Below are 18,935 nucleotides of genomic sequence, written 5' to 3'. Positions count from 1 at the left end.
GCAGTAAAGCTGTATGTCTAAATGTAAATTGTACAGTGACAAGTTCTTGTCCCACTGCAAGCTTCATGTATGACACGATGACAGTAGTGCAGTGTAGATTGTTTAGTGCTGAATTACTGTCCATTTATACACACCTGTTCTCCCAACAAAATGTTTGAATAATTAAATTTACAGTGGTTCTCCCAACATTTGGCTGCACCCTTCGACCAGCCTTAGCCATTGTGAGGCCGTGATTGACAACATGATCCACAATTGTAGCCCTGATTTCATCAGGGATCTGCCTATTGGCCTCTTCTTCCTCTTCCCTGTTTTGTCCCCTTCCCTTCTTCCCCGCACCCTTACCCCTCTTCCACGAGGCTGACCTTCCACTTCTGTGTCACAGTATTGTAGAAATGGTACACACTATGTCCTGCTTGGTTCGTATATGCTTGTAAAAATGGGGGTTTATGGGATTCACCTCTGACAGTGATTGTAGAGAAGTGGCTTATCATTGGTTGCAACTAATGCTTCACACACCCCTTCTCATCAGTGAAAGTTGAGATTCACTTGAGAGAAATTGTTCAATTTAGGAGACATTTTCAGGAAAAAAAGATTTTAAAAAAATGTGTAAAATTTGCTTGACGGATTTTGACAACTAGTTCAACATTTTTGTATGTAATGACTCAAGCAATGAAATGAGGACTATTAGTTTTATATGGAATGACTATTCAGCATTCACAAGTATAGTTAATTTTGACTGACATGACATAAGCAAATGATAATGTTATAAAACAGCAGAGAGTTGTATGAAAGCAATTGATGCATGTCCAAAAGCATTTGCAATTTGTTCGAAGGAATGAGAAACTGCTACTATGATGTGCACAAATGACTAAATGTTGTGGAGGTTGAACTAACTGTTGTGCAAATGTAAACAGTGATGTGAGAAATGCACCAAAGCGACTGAGAAAAACTGTAATCATTAACTATAAGGCTGAACTCGTTTTTTTTTAAATGCTATTTTGTTTATGCACTAGTTCCTTGTCTTTGGTTCCCTACATTATTACAGGAAAGCAGCACAGTAATCACATGATGTTTTCAAAAAGTTTTATGTGCGTAAACATCTGAAGCACATGCCCAGAAAGCTGCCTCTCAGACAGAGTGCGAATAACCTAATTGAGGTCACTTTCACGTCGCCTTGCACTTGAATGAACAATTTCACACATAATTATATCAAAATGACTGTAAAGGCGAGTATTCTTGTGAAACATAAGCTATGTTTCCATCAAAAGTTGTGAATTTAACTTGTGCACAAATTTAGAATAGCATATCACATAAAACATTTGTGAATAAAGCAGCGTTTCCATCCAGTGAGTCGAAAAGAACAAAATCCTCACTTCCTGATAAACTGGCACTAAATATCACTAAGAAAAATGGAAGTTGCTGCAGTAGAAGCCACTGTACATAATAATTTTCATATATAGTAAATTACTCGCGCCTCAGAGCGTGCAGACGAACCGCAATAAACACTGTCATGTTATCTTGCATTCAGATGCCTGGTGTTTGTGAACTCATGTGAAGCGCTTCTGGGAGGGAATTATACTGAACCACTTTAATGACAGACTTTGCTCAGGCATTTCGGAATGACCAAAAACAGCATTTCAGTCCAAGATCAGTCCGCTGGTTGGTCCAGCTATGCCATTCCATCGAAGTGTCAAGTCTTTTTTGATTCGCATCAAGGAATTTATTTGGTAAAAGTGTTTCCATTGTAATTTATGTGCATGTTTTCATATCGCATAAAAAATTCTGACTCAGTTGAGCGCATACGTTTTTTAATGTGCATTTTTAGAATTGTTGTGCATCTTGCCGTTTCCATCTAACATTATTTTATGCAATATCCCAAAATGTGCATAAAAATAGGTGGATGGAAACAGCTATAGTCGGTTATGTCAGTCTTAAGAATGTAAACAGTTGAGAAAGAGAATGTGTAACAGTATGTTGGACACGTGCAGCTCTTAAAGTGACAGCAGCCTAATAAACCTACTGCTGTCTTTGCTCATGTTCACCTAAAAACAAAAGACAAAAAGAAAATCACCCATTGCTCTTGACTGAATAACTTTTGTAACTTTGGTAAGGATTAATCTATATTTAATTATACAGTGAAGACTATACATTTTTATTTCACATTTGATTACTTTATTTAATTTCTGTACCTGAAAATTGTGGTGTTTCACTGGTATCTAAAAATTAGATTTTAAAAGCTGGGCCAGTAGAAAAAGTGTTGGAGCAGCTGAAATATTCACTGTGCTAAATGAAAGATAAAATATATTTCAGAATGAACAGTAAAAGTAATTTTAACAGGCATAATTAGTGAAAATAACTGAAGGAAATGTCCATTTGCTAAATGAATTAAGACAACTAATTTGAGTCATATTCTTTTAGTTTCTTTACCCAATATTTGAAATAATTACAAATGCAATGAATATACCTATTGATACTCAATGAAAGTATTGGTGTAATATTTTGGCAATAATAAAAATGTAGTCCTATAAGAAAATAATTTGAAAATTGTGAGGCATTTCATTAGCCAAATTAACCTATTTACTAATTTACTATAGGTTGAAATCTTTTTCTTTTTTATGCTATATCCCTGTTCTGTTTATGGAAGACAATAAAGATATTTACAAAAAAAATATTTATTCTTCCTTCGGGGGGCGCTTGACTGCTTACAAAGCCGAAAACTCAAAGGTCACAATTAAATCTGATGTTTTTGTCTTTGACACATCTGATGCCTGTACTATGAAGCTGGATTAGCTGGCTAGCCAGGTAAGTTTCAGATTAGTTTGCGCCAATCCTGGGTTTTAGGTACCATGAAAGTAACTTGACTTTTAGCGGTGGTCATCACCATAGAAACTTACGCTCCATGGCTAACCTGCTCCGGGGCAGGTTATGTTCTGGGTTAGAGAGCTCAAACTGAAATTGGACCAATCAGATGTAAGCTAAGAGATGCTGACACACCCAACACAATAAAGTCACTCCCCCAGTTTCTCTTCCTCCAAATTAAAGGTCATTATATAGTAAAAACAAATATTTAACGATAAAATTGTCTGGTTTTAATGATAATTACTTATAATTATACAAATCATATATAAATCATAAAAAATTTATATTTGGAAAACAATTGGTTATATACTCGGAGTAAATGCTGAGAAGTATTAATGATAATATCATTATGCCAGGCTAGCAAACAGTGTAACATAATATTACCTCAGGTATCCAGCACTAGTTTGAAGCTTGCTTCCTTAGAAGTCGCAGTGAAAAAGACTAGCCGTTGTTTTTATTCCACTATTTTGACTTCGTCAGCTAAATTCACTGTTAGATTAGATCGATTACACTAGCTATTCACTCAGAACATAGCATGCTAAGGACATCTGCTGGTTAAAACTGTGTAAATGCAACAAGAATAGTAAAAAAATGTTGAACACATTTCAAAAACTGCAGCGTGTGAGCTTAGAACAAACAGGCCGTTATTGTTCTTTGGTTTGGACACAAATATAGTTATCTTTATAGTTATCGTTCTTGGTGTGAATGGGCCTTCAGGCCAAAAATCATTCTAAGTATAAAAGAATAGCAAAGTCCACACCCCAACTATAACAGAGAAACAGTATCGTTTGAATAATCATTTTTTCAGTTGATGAACAATAAAACATTGTCAGCCAGTCAGAATCCTTCTTGCTTTAAAGAGCTCGAGCATTTTAAGTGGCAGACGACAAAACTGCAGTATGTGCTTAGAATAAATAGAACAATATTGTGCTTTGGTGTGGACACTAATATAGCTGTCGTTATAGTTATCGTTCTTGGTGTGAATAGGCCTTTATTCTTAAAGCTTTGTTCTCAAAACATGCCACGAATTGCAGCATCAAAAACACTGAAATAAGCTGTTTCTCTTGAGGGGAAGTTATATGTTTTGACTTTGTATATTAGTTCAGTTCATTTGCCCATGCTTTGGGAAGTTCATGCAGTGTAATGGTAACATGCTAGAATGATTGTTTCCCTCAAACGTTCCTCAAACATTGATTTACAAATCACAAAAGTTGTCTGTCCTTACTCCTTAGTCTGTTGCATTCAGTGGAATTTTTTTTACTTTTCCATGTTATTGTAGAACTGACTCATCTGGCAAATCGAGGTTCTCAGTGAATGCATTTCCAGACAGGACATTAATCTCCATCTTTTTACAAAATATGCAGGCTTTGTTACTTAACCACTAAAAGTCTGTGTAGTGCACAGTATTATTCATACATATGGATTCCTCTACTGGGTTGTCTGAATCATATGCTTATTGGTGTCAAAGAAATCATTAGCATACAGTCAGAAGAGGTTGTGCTATTGCTTATGATATCTCTTTTTATATACACCAGAGATTTTTGGTGCTTTTCTCAGTCTCTTGCTTTTGATAGATTCTTATGGATGATTTTTGTTTTCCCAACACTTTCTCTGAAGTCAGCAGGAACTGACTGATAATGTGCTGTGTACCCACTAAATGCTGAAATCACAAAACAGAACAGTCTCTATAGTTTACTTTCTTGCTTTCATATCCTCTTAAATTTAGCAGGAAACTAGAAACAATAGCTTGTTGGTTTTCTGCAGATGATTCAAATATTTGGCCAATGCAAAACTTGAAGGTTTCTTGTCATAAATGAAAAACATCAGCCCAACACATGATACATTAATGTAATACTGAAGATGTTAACTATCCATTTGAGGAGGAAACAATGGTATATTATATAATATTATATAAACGGGTATTACAGGAGTAGGAATATATATTCCAGATTTTAAAATATCCATAACTAAAAGATTAACGTCTAATTTGTCAATATATTCTGTCGAAATGATTGCTATTATAATAGGACTAACATGGGTAGAGGAAGTATATCCAGTCAGAGTAGTGATATGCTCTGACTCTGCTTCAGTTTTAACATCGCTATCAACTCATCATCCTTCTAGAGAAGATCTTATGTGTGAAATATTTACATTATTATGGCGGATTCAAAGAAAAGGAGTGGTAGTTGGATTCTGCTGGGTGTCAGCACATGTAGGAATAGCTGGTAATGAATCTGCTGATGAATTAGCAAAAAATGCTTTAAAAAGGGAAGTCATATATTTTAATGTTCCTTTAAGTAAAGGTGAAGTTAAAACTATTATTAAGGAAAATATTAATAAAGAATGGCAGGAAAAATGGAATACTGATAATACGGGAAGGCATTTATATAATATTAAAAAAATGGTAAATACTAAAAGAAATATAAGTGGTAGAAATAGGAAAAAAGAGGTAATAATTACTAGGATGAGACTTGGACATACGGGATTGAATGCTTCATTGTTTATAATTGGAATACATGAGACTGGTCTGTGTGAAAATTGTGGGGAGAAAGAAAGAGTGGAGCATGTAATATATGATTGTAAAAGTTATGATAATGAAAGGGAGGAATTAATAGCATTTTTAAAAAAGGAAAGGTAAATAAGAATTTAGAACATTTATTAGGATATGATTTTAATAGAGATAGAGTTGGATATAGGATATTAATTATATATATATATATATATATATATATATATATATATATATATATACTACTGGGCTAAGTGAAAGGATTTAAATATAGAACGCGGATGCTCTAGTCTATTCTGGATCTTAGGGAGACCACAGGATTTAGTCTGGAGGAGCTGAACATGCAGCGCCAGGTGGGTCCTGGGAAGAAGGAATAGAATCGAGCATCAATAAATATTTAATTAGATATATAAGTATATGTGAAAAATTAGATAAGAGCAAAAACAAGGAAGAAATTTAATAAAAATAAATCATGACTGCATAACAGCAAAAGTAGGTGGCGATATGCACACAGGATGCAATGCGCCAAAAAACTAACGAAGAAGAAAGTTGATGATCAGCATCAGACCCTGCGTTCCATTCGGAAGGGCTCATCCCTATGCCCTAATCCCTTCAAAGGGTTTACCCTCTGGAGTGAGAGCTTCGAAGGGATGAAGGGTGTAGGGGTCAAAAATACTCCTTTTTTGGAACGCACTTCTGCGTCGTCTTAACGAGACAATCAAGGAGGAGTAGATTGTGCAAGCTGCGCCCTTTGTTTAACGTTAGTTTATATATTTAGTTATTTTTGGTTTATCGCACCATAATGTGTATTGTGTCTATGTATTTTAAACATTTGTATGGACTGTTAAAGGGAGCTGTAAAATATATTTGTTGAAGTACAATGTCGTTTTGACCATAAATGTACTAAATCTAACTCGTATAAATATTACAGTAGTATAGAAAAATACTATACATACATTTATAGTTAAAAGCGAACTCTGAGCCTCCTGTACCCATTCTGTGACGACAAACAACTTCCCTGTTTAAAGGATCATGGGGCCCGAAGTGTCCATCAGTTGTACCCTTCGAAATCCTTCATTCCGAAGGGCCCTTTGAAGTGGCCGTTTTGAGCACTTCGGTTTGGAACGACCCTTCAATATGGCGGCAATGATTGTTTTCACTCCGAAGTGCCCTTCGGAGGGCGATATATCCCGTTTGGAACGCACCGACAGTACCAACAAAGCCGGATGGACTACTTGCACTGAGCCTCGTGACGCACATCCGGTTTGAAATATTACGGCTCAGTTGTTTCCGGTTATATATATTTTCAATGCGCCGTTACACATAGATAACTAAACCCCTCTTAAAACGAGAGTCCTCGGGATGATTTTAAATTCCAGACATATTCAGAGACAAGAGAAGAGATTCTGATGATTACCGTGTACAGACCTTTCCAAACTCAATGGAACTTTAAGTTTTAATCCAACATAAGCTGTGATTCTTTCACCACGGGGTGTCAGCGCTCTAATAGTGATTGCGACGCTGCAGTGTGAGACGTGATAAATAAGATCAGAATGAACATAATATTTTAGTCTCTATTCTGTGCCATTTTTTTCTGACAACTATTTATGTAATTCACACATTTATGCCAAAAATCCTAATATTCAAGGTAGTTGCGCTGTCATTGCGTTATTCTTTAAGATTACTTAATAACACCGTTAAAGCAGTTATCACATTCATTAACTATTTCAAACACTGGAATAAAAGAGCAGTTTTAACTTTTTTTGTTTGTCTTGCCATCGTGATAATGCGTTGTCACAATCGTTACTACACTTACCATAGTAAAACAATGCACTTCCTGTGTTTATCAGTCAAATTCATTTAAATGTAAATTTAACAGGTATGAAAGATGATGAGTAAGAGAAAAACACTGCTAATGAGAAGACGAACACTTGACGGCGGAAGGTTAGTGGGGAAATATATTTATTTATTATTCAGAATGCGCATTTGGAAGGGAAATATATTAATAAACATTTCAGCAGGTTGAAGATAATTAATGTTAATGCAGAGAATATGATTAATTGTTTAAAAAACATTTCGCAGCCCTAAAATGTAGTAATAATCTGCGTATTCACAAGAAGCTCTCTGTATATAAGTGCGCTGAACGCTGACCGGAAACGCTCGAGCCGTAATACGTAGAAAGCGGAAGTAGCTGTGCAAGTAGTCCATTGGAGTGGTTTGGTTTTGTCAACTCGAAACTAATCCTATAACCCTGAGTTTGTTCATCTACCATCATGGTACAGGCCCCTGCTCAGAACGAATGATTTAAGTGAGTTATTTCTGAGCATTTTTTCCGCCATTCGTGTAAATGGTACAGGCCCCTGCTCAGAACGAATGATTTAAGTGAGTTATTTCTGAGCATTTTTTCCACCATTTGTGTAAATAGAAATCCTCAGCAATCCCTACAAAATGATTTTTAGTAGTACTTATAAATGAATGTGATTGGTGAAGCATGAATAGCCAGGAGAAAAATAACAGGTAGCTACCACGTGAAAACGCCATTAAAACGAGCTTCTTCAGAAGCGTCCTGTATGATAATTTACACTTGAAAATGACACCAAAAACGTTAATACCAGTTGAATACATTATGCACAGTGAATAACTGAGGAAGATTTATAATTCGGACTCATCGTAACCTGACTAAGTGCTGAGCACCGCCCATTTTCAGATCCTCCTGTTTCATGCTAGTTATTATAAATTATTAGTGAATAAATATTGTCTGCAGACCATAATTGAGAATGACAGGTGTTACAATATATTCGGTTCCTGAAATATTCTGTTCCACTGGGTGGCGCTTACGCGAATATTCATGGTATCCTCCTATTGTGGGCGTGTCCTTGAGACAACGCGCAAGCGAATGGAACTGAAAATATTAGTACACGCTCCTCAAATCGCATCGGTTTAATGGATTATTTCGAAAATGTAATAAAATATTCCTTTGGAATTTAAACTTTGCTTTTGTTTTGCTTTGTTTTGATGACAGTCTTCTTGGACATATTTTTGTTAAAAAAAAATAGTATAATTATGATAGGAAATTATAGTTTAGTTTCGTTATATTTAAAGTTTGACAAGGCAGCACAAAACCCTGAAATTTGTCAAACATAACACATACGCAAACAACCTTATGTACCTGATTTAAAACAATTTAAAAAGCAGCTAAATAAAATAATTCTGATAATAATAATATAATTTATTTCTGTGAGGTAATACAGCACAAATGCACAGAAAAAATAGACCGCTACTTTACAAGATGACGTTATACTTGTTATTATCACCAATGTCATATTGGTTTTGTTTTGCTTTTGTGATGTTTCCATATTATGCTCATCATCTTGTAAAGTCTCTGTCTGTTTTTTGTACATTAGCCAACATGCTAACGAAACATTTAGAAAGGCAATTTACAAATATCACTAAAAATATCATGATATCATGGATCATGTCAGTTATTATTGTTACTATCTGCCATTTTTTGGTATTGTCCTTGCTTGCTTACCTAGTCTGATGATTCAGCTGTGCACATCCAGATGTTCTGCCCTTGTCTAATGCTTGAACATGAGCTGGCATATGCAAAAGTTGGGGGCGTGCATATTAATGATCCTGACTGTTACATAACAGTCAGTGTTATGTTGAGATTCGCCTGTTCTTCAGAGGTCTTTTAAACAAATGAGATTTACAAAGAAGGAGGAAACAATGTTGTTTGAGACTCACTGTATGTCATTTCCATGTACTGAACTCTTGTTATTTAACTATGCCTAATTCTAGGGCACCTTTAAATGCCTGTCCTGTACTCAATCAGGCAAAATAGCTCAGACGATTTATCATATTACACAAACTATGCATTGTTTTTGAACTGTTGACTAACATTGAATATTTTATTACCTTTTCGAAATAATCCATTAAACCGATGCGATCTGAGGAGCGTGTACTAATATTTTCAGTTCCATTCGCTTGCGCAGGCCCGGATTGGCTTAACCGGTGCACCGGGAGCAATTCCCGGTGGGCCGGTGTTACAATATATTCGGTTCCTGAAATATTCTGTTCCACTGGGTGGCGCTTACGCGAATATTCATGATATCCTCATTTTGTGGGCGTGTCCTTGAGAGAACGCGAAAGCAAATGGAACTGAAAATATTAGTAGACGCTTCTCAAATCGAATCGGTTTAATGGATTATTTCGAAAAGGTAATAAAATATTCAGTGTTAAGCAACAGTTCACATGTTCAAAGTAATACATAGTATGTATAATATGATAAATCGTCTGAGCTATTTTGCCTGATTGAGTGCAGGCATTCAGATAAACAGAAGGATACAGCAGAGCAAACATGAGCGAATAACCTTGTTTTACACTGATGTGTTTTCTGTTTAGTGTTTTTATTTGTGAGGCTTTAAAAAGTTTTTGAATAGTTTGATTAGTTTGCTTCCTTCGTTGTCATTCTGTGACTATAACTACTGCATAGTGTTGACAACTTGAAATAAACCTATACAAATGTATCTGTGTCCTAATAAATTAAGCTATAGACTGGTGTGAATATTCTGTCATCCTTAATTTCTTGATTATTTTGATATTTTCAGTGTTTATCACCACAGTAAGGCTACCCTTATCAACTCTAAACTACAAATATTTCCTGTTTTCTCATATTTTACTGGATATCATGACAAATTTTCATTAAAGTCAAACAAGTAAATGCACACTTGGTGTTATTTGTCACATATTTTGTTGCAAAGCAATAACAAAATTTTTCGAACATTTTGAGTTATTCACTTTCAGCAAATTTCTTTCTTTTCCCCAGCAAATTTCTTAAAAAATATATTTGTACAAACAAAAATATTCAACAACTGAGACATAAACTGAACAAATTTCACAGACATTTGATGGACAGAGTATTTGAAAGTCTGCACCAGCTGGTTTAGAGCATCTCATCCTCAGCACCAGATTTGCAGCTCTTGCTGTGAGATGTTACTCCACTCTTCCATCAAGGCAATTCACGTTCTCAAACATGTCTGGTGGGACTTATGGTCACATGTGGTTTGGCACTGTAAGGACAATCAGCTGCATGTCCTTCTGTCTCCCTGTAGCACTGTCTCAGACATCTTACATTACAGACATTGCAGTTTATTGCTCTGTTCACTTCTGCAGTCCTCTTGTCTCCTGCAGCAGGACTAAAGCACATTCACAGGTGATCAGAGACCCTGGTCATCTTTATTCTGGTGTTTTTCAGAGTCAGTAAAAAGGTCTCTTTAGTGTTCTAACTTATTGTAACTGATGACCTATACTGTAGGTGCATGTGCAATAATTGAAAAAAAACATGACAAACATTGTTAAAACCCTTTCTAAAGATCTGTAAAGCTTATTTGGAATGCACAAAATAATCTTTAAAATATTATCCTGAAAATTGACCTTTCTTTTTTTGGTGTTTTTTTTTTTTAAACAACAAATCATATAAATACTAATTACATTAAATGTTATAACAAGTACAGAAGTAAATACTCTATGAATGTAACTCAAATTGAAAAGACATTCAAAACAATATGTGAAAAGAAGAAATGCTAAAGGTTCTGAGGTAAATATTAAAACAGGGCCTTGGCACATGGGAACAGCCTTCATTATGTCCGGATCACACACTGCCAGAACTATCCAAGACTTCAGCTCTCAAATCCAATCTGAAACAGACAGCAACTTTACAAGATGATGAGTATGATGTGGAAACATCACAAAAGCAAAACAAAACCATAGGACATTGGTGATAATAACAAGTATAACGTCATCTTGTAAAGTAGCTGCTTATTTTTTTCTGTGCATTTGTGCTGTATTACCTCACAGAAATAAATGATATTATTATTATCAGAATTCTTTTATTTGACTGCTTTTTAAATAGTTTTAAATCAGGTAGGCCTACATAAGGTTGTTTGAGTAGCCTAGCCTATGTGTTATGTTTGACACATTTCGGGGTTTTGTGCTGCAATATCCTGCCTACTTTAAATATAATAAAACTAAACTATAATTTCCTATCATAATTATAATATTTTGAACAAAAATAACATTTAAGTAGCTGCTGGCATGAAGACTGTCATCAAAACAAAGTTACAAAGGTATATTCCAAAGGAATATTTTATTACCTTTTCGAAATAATCCATTAAACCGATGCGATTTGAGAAGCGTCTACTAATATTTTCAGTTCCGTTCGCTTGCGCGTTGTCTCAAGGACATGCCCACAAGAGGAGGATATCATGAATATTCGCGTAAGGGCCACCCAGTGGAACAGAATATTTCAGGAACCGAATATATTGTAACAGATCTACAGTGCGTCATTACTAGCCCGCGTCTCCGCCTTCAAATACGTACATCTGCCGGATACTTCCTAGATCCTAGTCAGAAAGCCACTCTATTTTACTAATGTCTCTTGTTGTTTGAAGACTCGAGGGTTGTATCGTTGTATCGACGTACAAAATAGTCTGCCATTGTTTAGCACAGCTTTGCACGCGCTTGTGTTTACAGCATCACGAGCAGCGCGTGTGATATTGATTCAGTGTTAGAGCTCTTTCGGTTTCACTATGGCAAGCGAGGCGCTCCACAAATTCGTTTGCCTTTGTCGATACCTACAGGATCCCTGCCATGTCGCCAGATTCCAGCAGTTTTGCGGCGTCCGCGGGACGTTTCCTAAAAAAACAGCCGAGGCTGACGCGAAGCTTGCGGTCAACGATGCTTGCGTGGGGCAATGTCAGGAAGACCGCGCGGCTAATGGGGATTCAGCACACGGACTCGCGGGCCAAAGGCTGAGAAAAAGTTTAAATGCCGCTGGAAATGATGAACAGGACGAAAGTCCCGCTGATTTTCTCAACGGACCCTCGGGGCGAGAGGCAGAGAGAGACTCCAAAGGCAGAGTGAAGCCTTTACGCAGGAACTCATTGACTGGTGAGGTTGGCCAGGAGTTCATCATCGAGAACAAGTTTCTCTTCTATCTCTTCACCATTGGTTCCGAGCTGGGCAATGAGATGTTTTTCATCGTGTTCTTCCCTTTCTTGATGTGGAACGTCGATCCCTATGTGAGCCGGCAGCTCATCGTGGTGTGGGCTTGGGTGCTGTTCATCGGCCAGTCCACTAAAGATCTGATCCGGTGGACCCGTCCTGCCTCTCCTCCTGTGATTAAACTGGAGGTGTTCTTCAACTCGGAGTACAGCATGCCCTCCACACATGCCATGACCGGCACCGCGATGCCCTTCTGTCTATTCATGCTCACATGCAGTCGCTGGGAGGTACAGTATACTTGTACACAAAACCAACCGATAATCTTACCCACGCGAAACAAGTAGTTGACTGTTTCTGGGAATGTGTTTAACTAACTAGCATTTTTATTTTACGAAATATGCATTAGCACTTATTCCTATTCACTTGTACTTCATTCGTTACATAGGTTAATATTACTGTTCCATAGTTACTGCCACTGGCCACAAATAGCAAATTTTGGGTATCACTCCCATTAGTTATTAATAGTTAAAGGAATAGTTCACCCCAAAAGGGAAATTATCCCATAATTTACTCACCCTCTCAAGCCATCCTGGGTGTATATTACTTTCTTTTGTCAGCCGAACACAATCAGACTTGTATTAAATAAAATACTGGCTCTTCTCAGCTTTGTAATGGCATTGTATAGTGCCCAAGTTTTTGAAGCTCCAAAAAATGCATCCATCCATCATAAAAGTAATCCATATGACTCCCGTGGGTTAATAAATGTTTTCTGAAGTGAAGCAAAGAAGAATATCCATATTTAAAGCTTTATAAACTAAAATCACTGGCTTCCAGCAACGGCCGTGCGCAAGGGTGACCAAACTATGAAGTAGCCATACTGGCTTGACTATATATGGAAAGTCAAAACTAATTCTATTTAAAGGGTTAGTTCACCCAAAAATTAAAATAATGTCATTTATTACTCGCCCTCATGCCGTTCCACACTGGTAAGACTTTCGTTAATCTTCAGAACACAAATTAAAGGGTTAGTTCACCCAAAACTGAAAATTATGTAATTAATGACTCACCCTCATGTCGTTCCAAACCCGTAAGACCTCCGTTCATCTTCGGAACACAGTTTAAGATATTTTAGATTTAGTCCGAGAGCTTTCTGTCCCTCCATTGAAAATGTGTGTACGGTATACTGTCCATGTCCAGAAAGGTAATAAAAACATCATCAAAGTAGTCCATGTGACATCAGAGGGTCAGTTAGAATTTGTTGAAGCATCGAAAATACATTTTGGTCCAAAAATAACAAAAACTACGACTTTATGCAGCATTGTCTTCTCTTCCGGAATCCTTTCCATTGAATTGATTCCATTGAATTGATTCCATTGAATCCTTTCATCTGTCGGCATTGGTAATGCACTTTTACGTTGCGTTGGTTGTTTTTGGCGATTAGGACATCCGCGACATGCACACTTACGCACCATTTTAAAAAATATAGCAATACCAAAATACAAACAATGTAGAATAGCTTGAATACAGCGTGCGTCTCCCTCAGACTGTAAACGAAGCTCTGGTGCACTAGATAACATGTCAGCAGCGTCTTACATCAGCAGCGTCACTGCGGAGTCGTGAACCACACTCCGGAGCAGAAGGGGGCGGTAATGCACCAATAAGCTGGATGCCAACTGCCGTAAAACAGGAAAGAAGAAGAAGCAGCGGAGTCATGAACGCGAATTGACAACAGACCCGGAAGAGAATACAATGCTGAATAAAGTCGTAGTTTTTTTATTTTTGGACCAAAATGTATTTTCGATGCTTCAAAATGTTGCGGATGTCCTAATCGCCAAAAACAACCACGGCGACGTAAAAGTGCATTACCAACGCAGACAGATGAAAGGATTCAATGGAATCAATATAATGGAAAGGATTCCGGAAGAGAAGACAATGCTGAATAAAGTCGTAGTTTTTGTTATTTTTGGACCAAAATGTATTTTCGATGCTTCAACAAATTCTAACTGACCCTCTGATGTCACATGGACTACTTTGATGATGTTTTTATTACCTTTCTGGACATGGACAGTATACCGTACACACATTTTCAATGGAGGGACAGAAAGCTCTTGGACTAAATCTAAAATATTTATAGAATATAGAATAATTTTCATTTTTGGGTGAACTAACCCTTTAAGATATTTTTGTTGAAATCCGATGGCTCAGTGAGGCCTGCATAGACAGCAATGACACTTCCTCTCTCAAGATCCATTAATGTAGTAAAATCAGTTAAATCAGTTCATGTGAGTACAGTGGTTCAGTATTAACATTATAAAGCGACGAGAATATTTTTGGTGCGCCAAAAAAACAAAATAACAACTTATATAGTGATGGCCGATTTCAAAACACTGCTTCAGGAAGCTTTGGAAGCGTTATGAATCAGCGTATTAAATCATGATTCGGATCGCGCGTCAAACCGCCAAACTGCTCAAATCACCGCTGATTCGACACAAAAGATTCATAACGCTCCGAAGCTTCCTGAAGCAGTGTTGAGATCTGCGATCACTATGTAATTCGTTATTTTGTTTTTTTAAAAATATTCTCTTTGCTTTATAATATTAATATTGAACCACTGTACTCACATGAACTGATTTAAATATGTTTTTAGTACCTTTATGGATCTTTAGAGAGGAAATGTCATTACTGGCTATGCAGGCCTCACTGAGCCATCGGATTTCAACAAAAATATCTTAATTTGTGTTCCGAAGATGAACAAAGGTCTTACGGGTGTGGAACGGCATAAGGGTGAGTAATAAATAACAGAATTTTCAGTTTTGGGTGAACTAACCCTTTAATGACATAATGCAGATTCAACAAGGTCGTTTACACCACGCTCTCTCGTCTCGAATATGAACTCGTTTTGGAGCGTTAAAACCTTTTTAATTACTTTTAATATTCGCACTCAGAATTCAGTGTTTTTTGTTGTTTTATGTTTTTTACACAAGCAGAAAAAGTACACTTTTCAGCTTTCAGGCCTTCTTTAGTGTGTGTGTGTTTAATGACATAAGAAATATTTTTAATATAGGATATAAATACTAGGGATAAATACTAGTGCAGTCAGTGGTGTCAAGCTTTGTTCCTAGAAGGCACCATCCTGCAGACTTCAGGTGTACCAATGTCTCATAAATGGGTATTATTATCTAATAAGCTTAAGCACTAGTACAACTGAAATACATCCTTGTAAATATTGGGAAAATTACTAGGAGAGCCACAGTTCTTTGGCCCGGTACAAAACCTTCATCACGGGCCCTCTGGCACATTCACTTGGTTGAAATTGGTTTCCAGGCCTGGGACAAAAGGTACAATTGGCCCTGATTACTTAATTAATAGCTGCTAGTAAAGCTGGACTATGTAGCAGCAAAAATTTGAATGCTTACATGCATGATATTTGAACCACAGATTCCCATAGAATTCACTAGGAAACATGTTCAATTTGCCCAGCCTTTTAAGAGTTTTAATTTATCATTTGTCTGAAGCTAATTCCTTTAGAAAATGTTATTGAAGAATGAATGAAATTCTCCAAAATGCACTAATATATTTTTTTTTTTTACTGTATTAAAGAACATATTGCATAGTCCCTGAATGCAGTGCATTAAGTTGTGAACCTGGGATGTGAACCCAGTAAAAGGGGCTGATAAGGATGTGTTCTCACATCATACCTCAGCTGATGATGTAGCATCAAGAGAGTTGTGTAATGCTCTCAGAACATGTCATTATATGTATTGCCATGTATTGCCCTTTAGTTCTCATTAATTGCCCTTTAATTGTATTGCCCTTTAGTTCTCATTAATTGCTAATAGTTCTCATTAATCACCCTTAACCCTTTAAAGGGCAGGAACATAAAGGTTCCCTTTCGAAAGGGAACTCAACTCTGCGCTGATTGCGCTTTGGGGAACCGTCACTCGTGACAGGTGTTCAAAATGCCAAGGCTGCGTTCCACTCCAGTTTTAGACACGCACTCGCGAACTTCCCTAAACACTTCCCCTCGGGGGAATCCCTGCCGCCATTTTGAAGTGCATTCCACTTCGTAAAGTGGACGAGGGAAGTTTATATGGACAGACCCTCGCTCCCTCGATTTTTGACATCATATGTACACTTCAGGCAGCTCCATAACCCACAATGCAACACGATTATGACATCACCGCATATCACGTTTAATTTACTCCACCACAAACAACTCTATGATGTATTAATTATTTTTTTTAACATTTAAAACACACATATACATATAGAATGCTGTATTAAACATTTTTTTAAGGGGACAAAATAAATAATAAATCAGCTCCATTGCGAATTCCAAGTGATCAAGGGCTTAGACGTTCCAGTTCAGCCCATTGCAAGGGTTCCGCCAGTAGTGGGCACTCGTGCAACGTAAGCAATGACGTACATCCGAGTCAGCGAGACCGAGTGAAGTTAGCGAGGGAAGGGCATTTAAAAACCGAACAGGAACGCAGCCCAAGAATCACAACACTCCAATCTTATTGGCCGGCGACAGCCTATGACGTCGAACGAGGAAGCAGTCAACAGCTGTAGCTGTGTCCCAATTCAGGGGCCGCGCACTTCGAAGTGCATGAAAGGGGTGGGGTTTTGGAGTGGAGGGTTGCCAGGTCTGCGCAACAAAACCATCCCAAAAGTGGCGTAATCACAGCACAAGTGTAAAAGTATCCCAATCCCAGACATGGCAACAATGAGCTGAGCGTCGTTACATGGCTAGCGGCTGTGTGACAGACAGAGACAGTTGACGTTTATGTGTGCATTTTAAAGTTTATGACTTAATATTGGGTTTTGACATGCTTCACTGCCAGCGACGACGGGACACTGGACCAAAATATGTATGGTTAAACTATGTAATGTTAGTTTTATATCGTTAGCAACTAGTTAACCTTGTTTGGTTTTTTTTTATGTTAAATTTATGTTAACTGTGAAAATATATACATTCATATTTATACATTCTGTATTTAAGTCTGAATTTAAAGTACTGTACTTTAGGATTTTATTCAACTGCACTCCATCTCAGTTGTTGTTTATGATGTTCAACCTAAGTTGTGTTGTAAACAGTTGTAAAGGTATTTTATGTAATGTATAGAACGATGTATTTTAATGTAAAAATATTTAATTTACATGATGAAAAAATGATTGTATATGTTGTATATGTATAATGTTTCATGTACAATTCTAAGTTGCATAAAAGAAATAAACAATGAACAGAACAATTCTTTTATTTACACACGTGAACATGCGTAAAAAAATAATCATAGAACAGAAATTATAGTAACAGAAATTACTCTGGCTCATTTACAAATAAATTACTTTACAAATATAATGTATACAACTTAATGCATTTCATTTTTAAATTACACCTCAAAAATAAGCTGTACAGAAATTAGGCTGTTTCATTGACAAAGTGACATTTAAATAATATTGATATCGACACATTTTAATGTGCCCATTTTATGCACTGTATTCTGTTCTTGAGAAAAGTGGGGAGAAAGCAGCCTTTGGCCCTGTCCCAAATGGCGCACTTCATGTGGACTTTCGGTCTCGTGGACTTAAATTGCGCTGCTCGCCGAGTCTACGAGTCCGTAGACCGTCCCATTCAGCATTTTAACGCTCTGAAGTGTGCTCAGCAGCGCCCCCTTTCTACCCAGGAATCCTTGCGAAAGGCCAATCAGACAACGGATGGGAGGAGATTTCGCTCAAGAGCAATTGATGACATAGCTGAGAAGAAAATATTTAAGTGTAGGTATCATTAGGCTACGGTTTTTATGACCTAGGTGTACATTTTACCAGTTGTTACCTACAGTTTATACAAACATTATGGTCATCGACCAGTGGTTGATATCTCAAACATGATAACGCGTTGAATAATACGATCGCATTATGATTCATTAAATAAATAGAACCGGATGTCAGGGCTTTACAGAGTCATATGTAAACCTAGTATTTATATTTAAACCTGTAAATTCATCTGAAATTCACACATGTTTATTATGTGTTAAAATTGTAATCTTAGTTCAAATGGAACATTATGTATTATTACAACTGTATACATTATTTAAATAAGCATGTATATATTGTCTAATGCCCAGGTGGAAGAAAATTTAGATTTCCTTGGTGTACATATGTGCATTTTAAGACGTTTCAAGGCCAACAAATTGGATAACAATAGTTTTAAAACCACGTCAACAAATACATGCATGCACAGTTTTGAGGCAGCTTTAATCGCATGTGTGGTAATTTCATGACTTCACTTACAACAGAATAATGACGGTCATTGCTCGTAGTTTCTTTTGCGCTTTATTTAAGATATAATAAAGTAATTTGCGCATGCAATTCTTGAGTGCACGCCACGAGCACAGTATAACGGCTGATTGGACAGTCATGTTAATTTTTCTGAGTTTTACCGACATAACCTGACAACATCTCATCTGGGATGTTTTATCCCCACCGGGGATAAAAATAATTCAGCAGAGGCAGGGATACATAGACCAGAAGGGGTGAAATCCCCCCCCCATCCCCCCCT

The 18,935-nt window shown here is 36.9% G+C and overlaps 1 protein-coding gene and 1 long non-coding RNA gene across 2 annotated transcripts in view; one reads left to right on the top strand and one right to left on the bottom strand.

Annotated features, from left to right (window-relative positions):
• Window positions 1-10,206: 10,206 nt before the first annotated feature.
• On the bottom strand, window positions 10,207-11,679 carry LOC125277765. Its single transcript, XR_007186981.1, has 2 exons — window positions 11,524-11,679; window positions 10,207-10,566 (listed from the first exon to the last, which is right to left on the bottom strand). It is a non-coding gene; the product is annotated as an uncharacterized LOC125277765 (long non-coding RNA).
• Window positions 11,680-11,714: 35 nt separating this feature from the next.
• LOC125277764 (sphingosine-1-phosphate phosphatase 1-like) overlaps window positions 11,715-18,935 on the top strand; it is a 28,799-nt gene continuing 21,578 nt past the window's right edge. The window contains exon 1 of the mRNA XM_048206266.1: window positions 11,715-12,660. Within this exon, the coding sequence (XP_048062223.1) occupies window positions 11,959-12,660 (702 nt within the window). The 5' untranslated portion in view covers window positions 11,715-11,958. The remainder of the gene's footprint in view (window positions 12,661-18,935) is intronic.

Source organism: Megalobrama amblycephala, linkage group LG11 (genome assembly GCF_018812025.1).
Source record: "Megalobrama amblycephala isolate DHTTF-2021 linkage group LG11, ASM1881202v1, whole genome shotgun sequence".
NCBI lineage: Eukaryota > Metazoa > Chordata > Actinopteri > Cypriniformes > Xenocyprididae > Megalobrama > Megalobrama amblycephala.
Note: the sequence above shows the minus strand (reverse complement) of the source record. Positions and strands in the feature narration are given on the sequence as shown.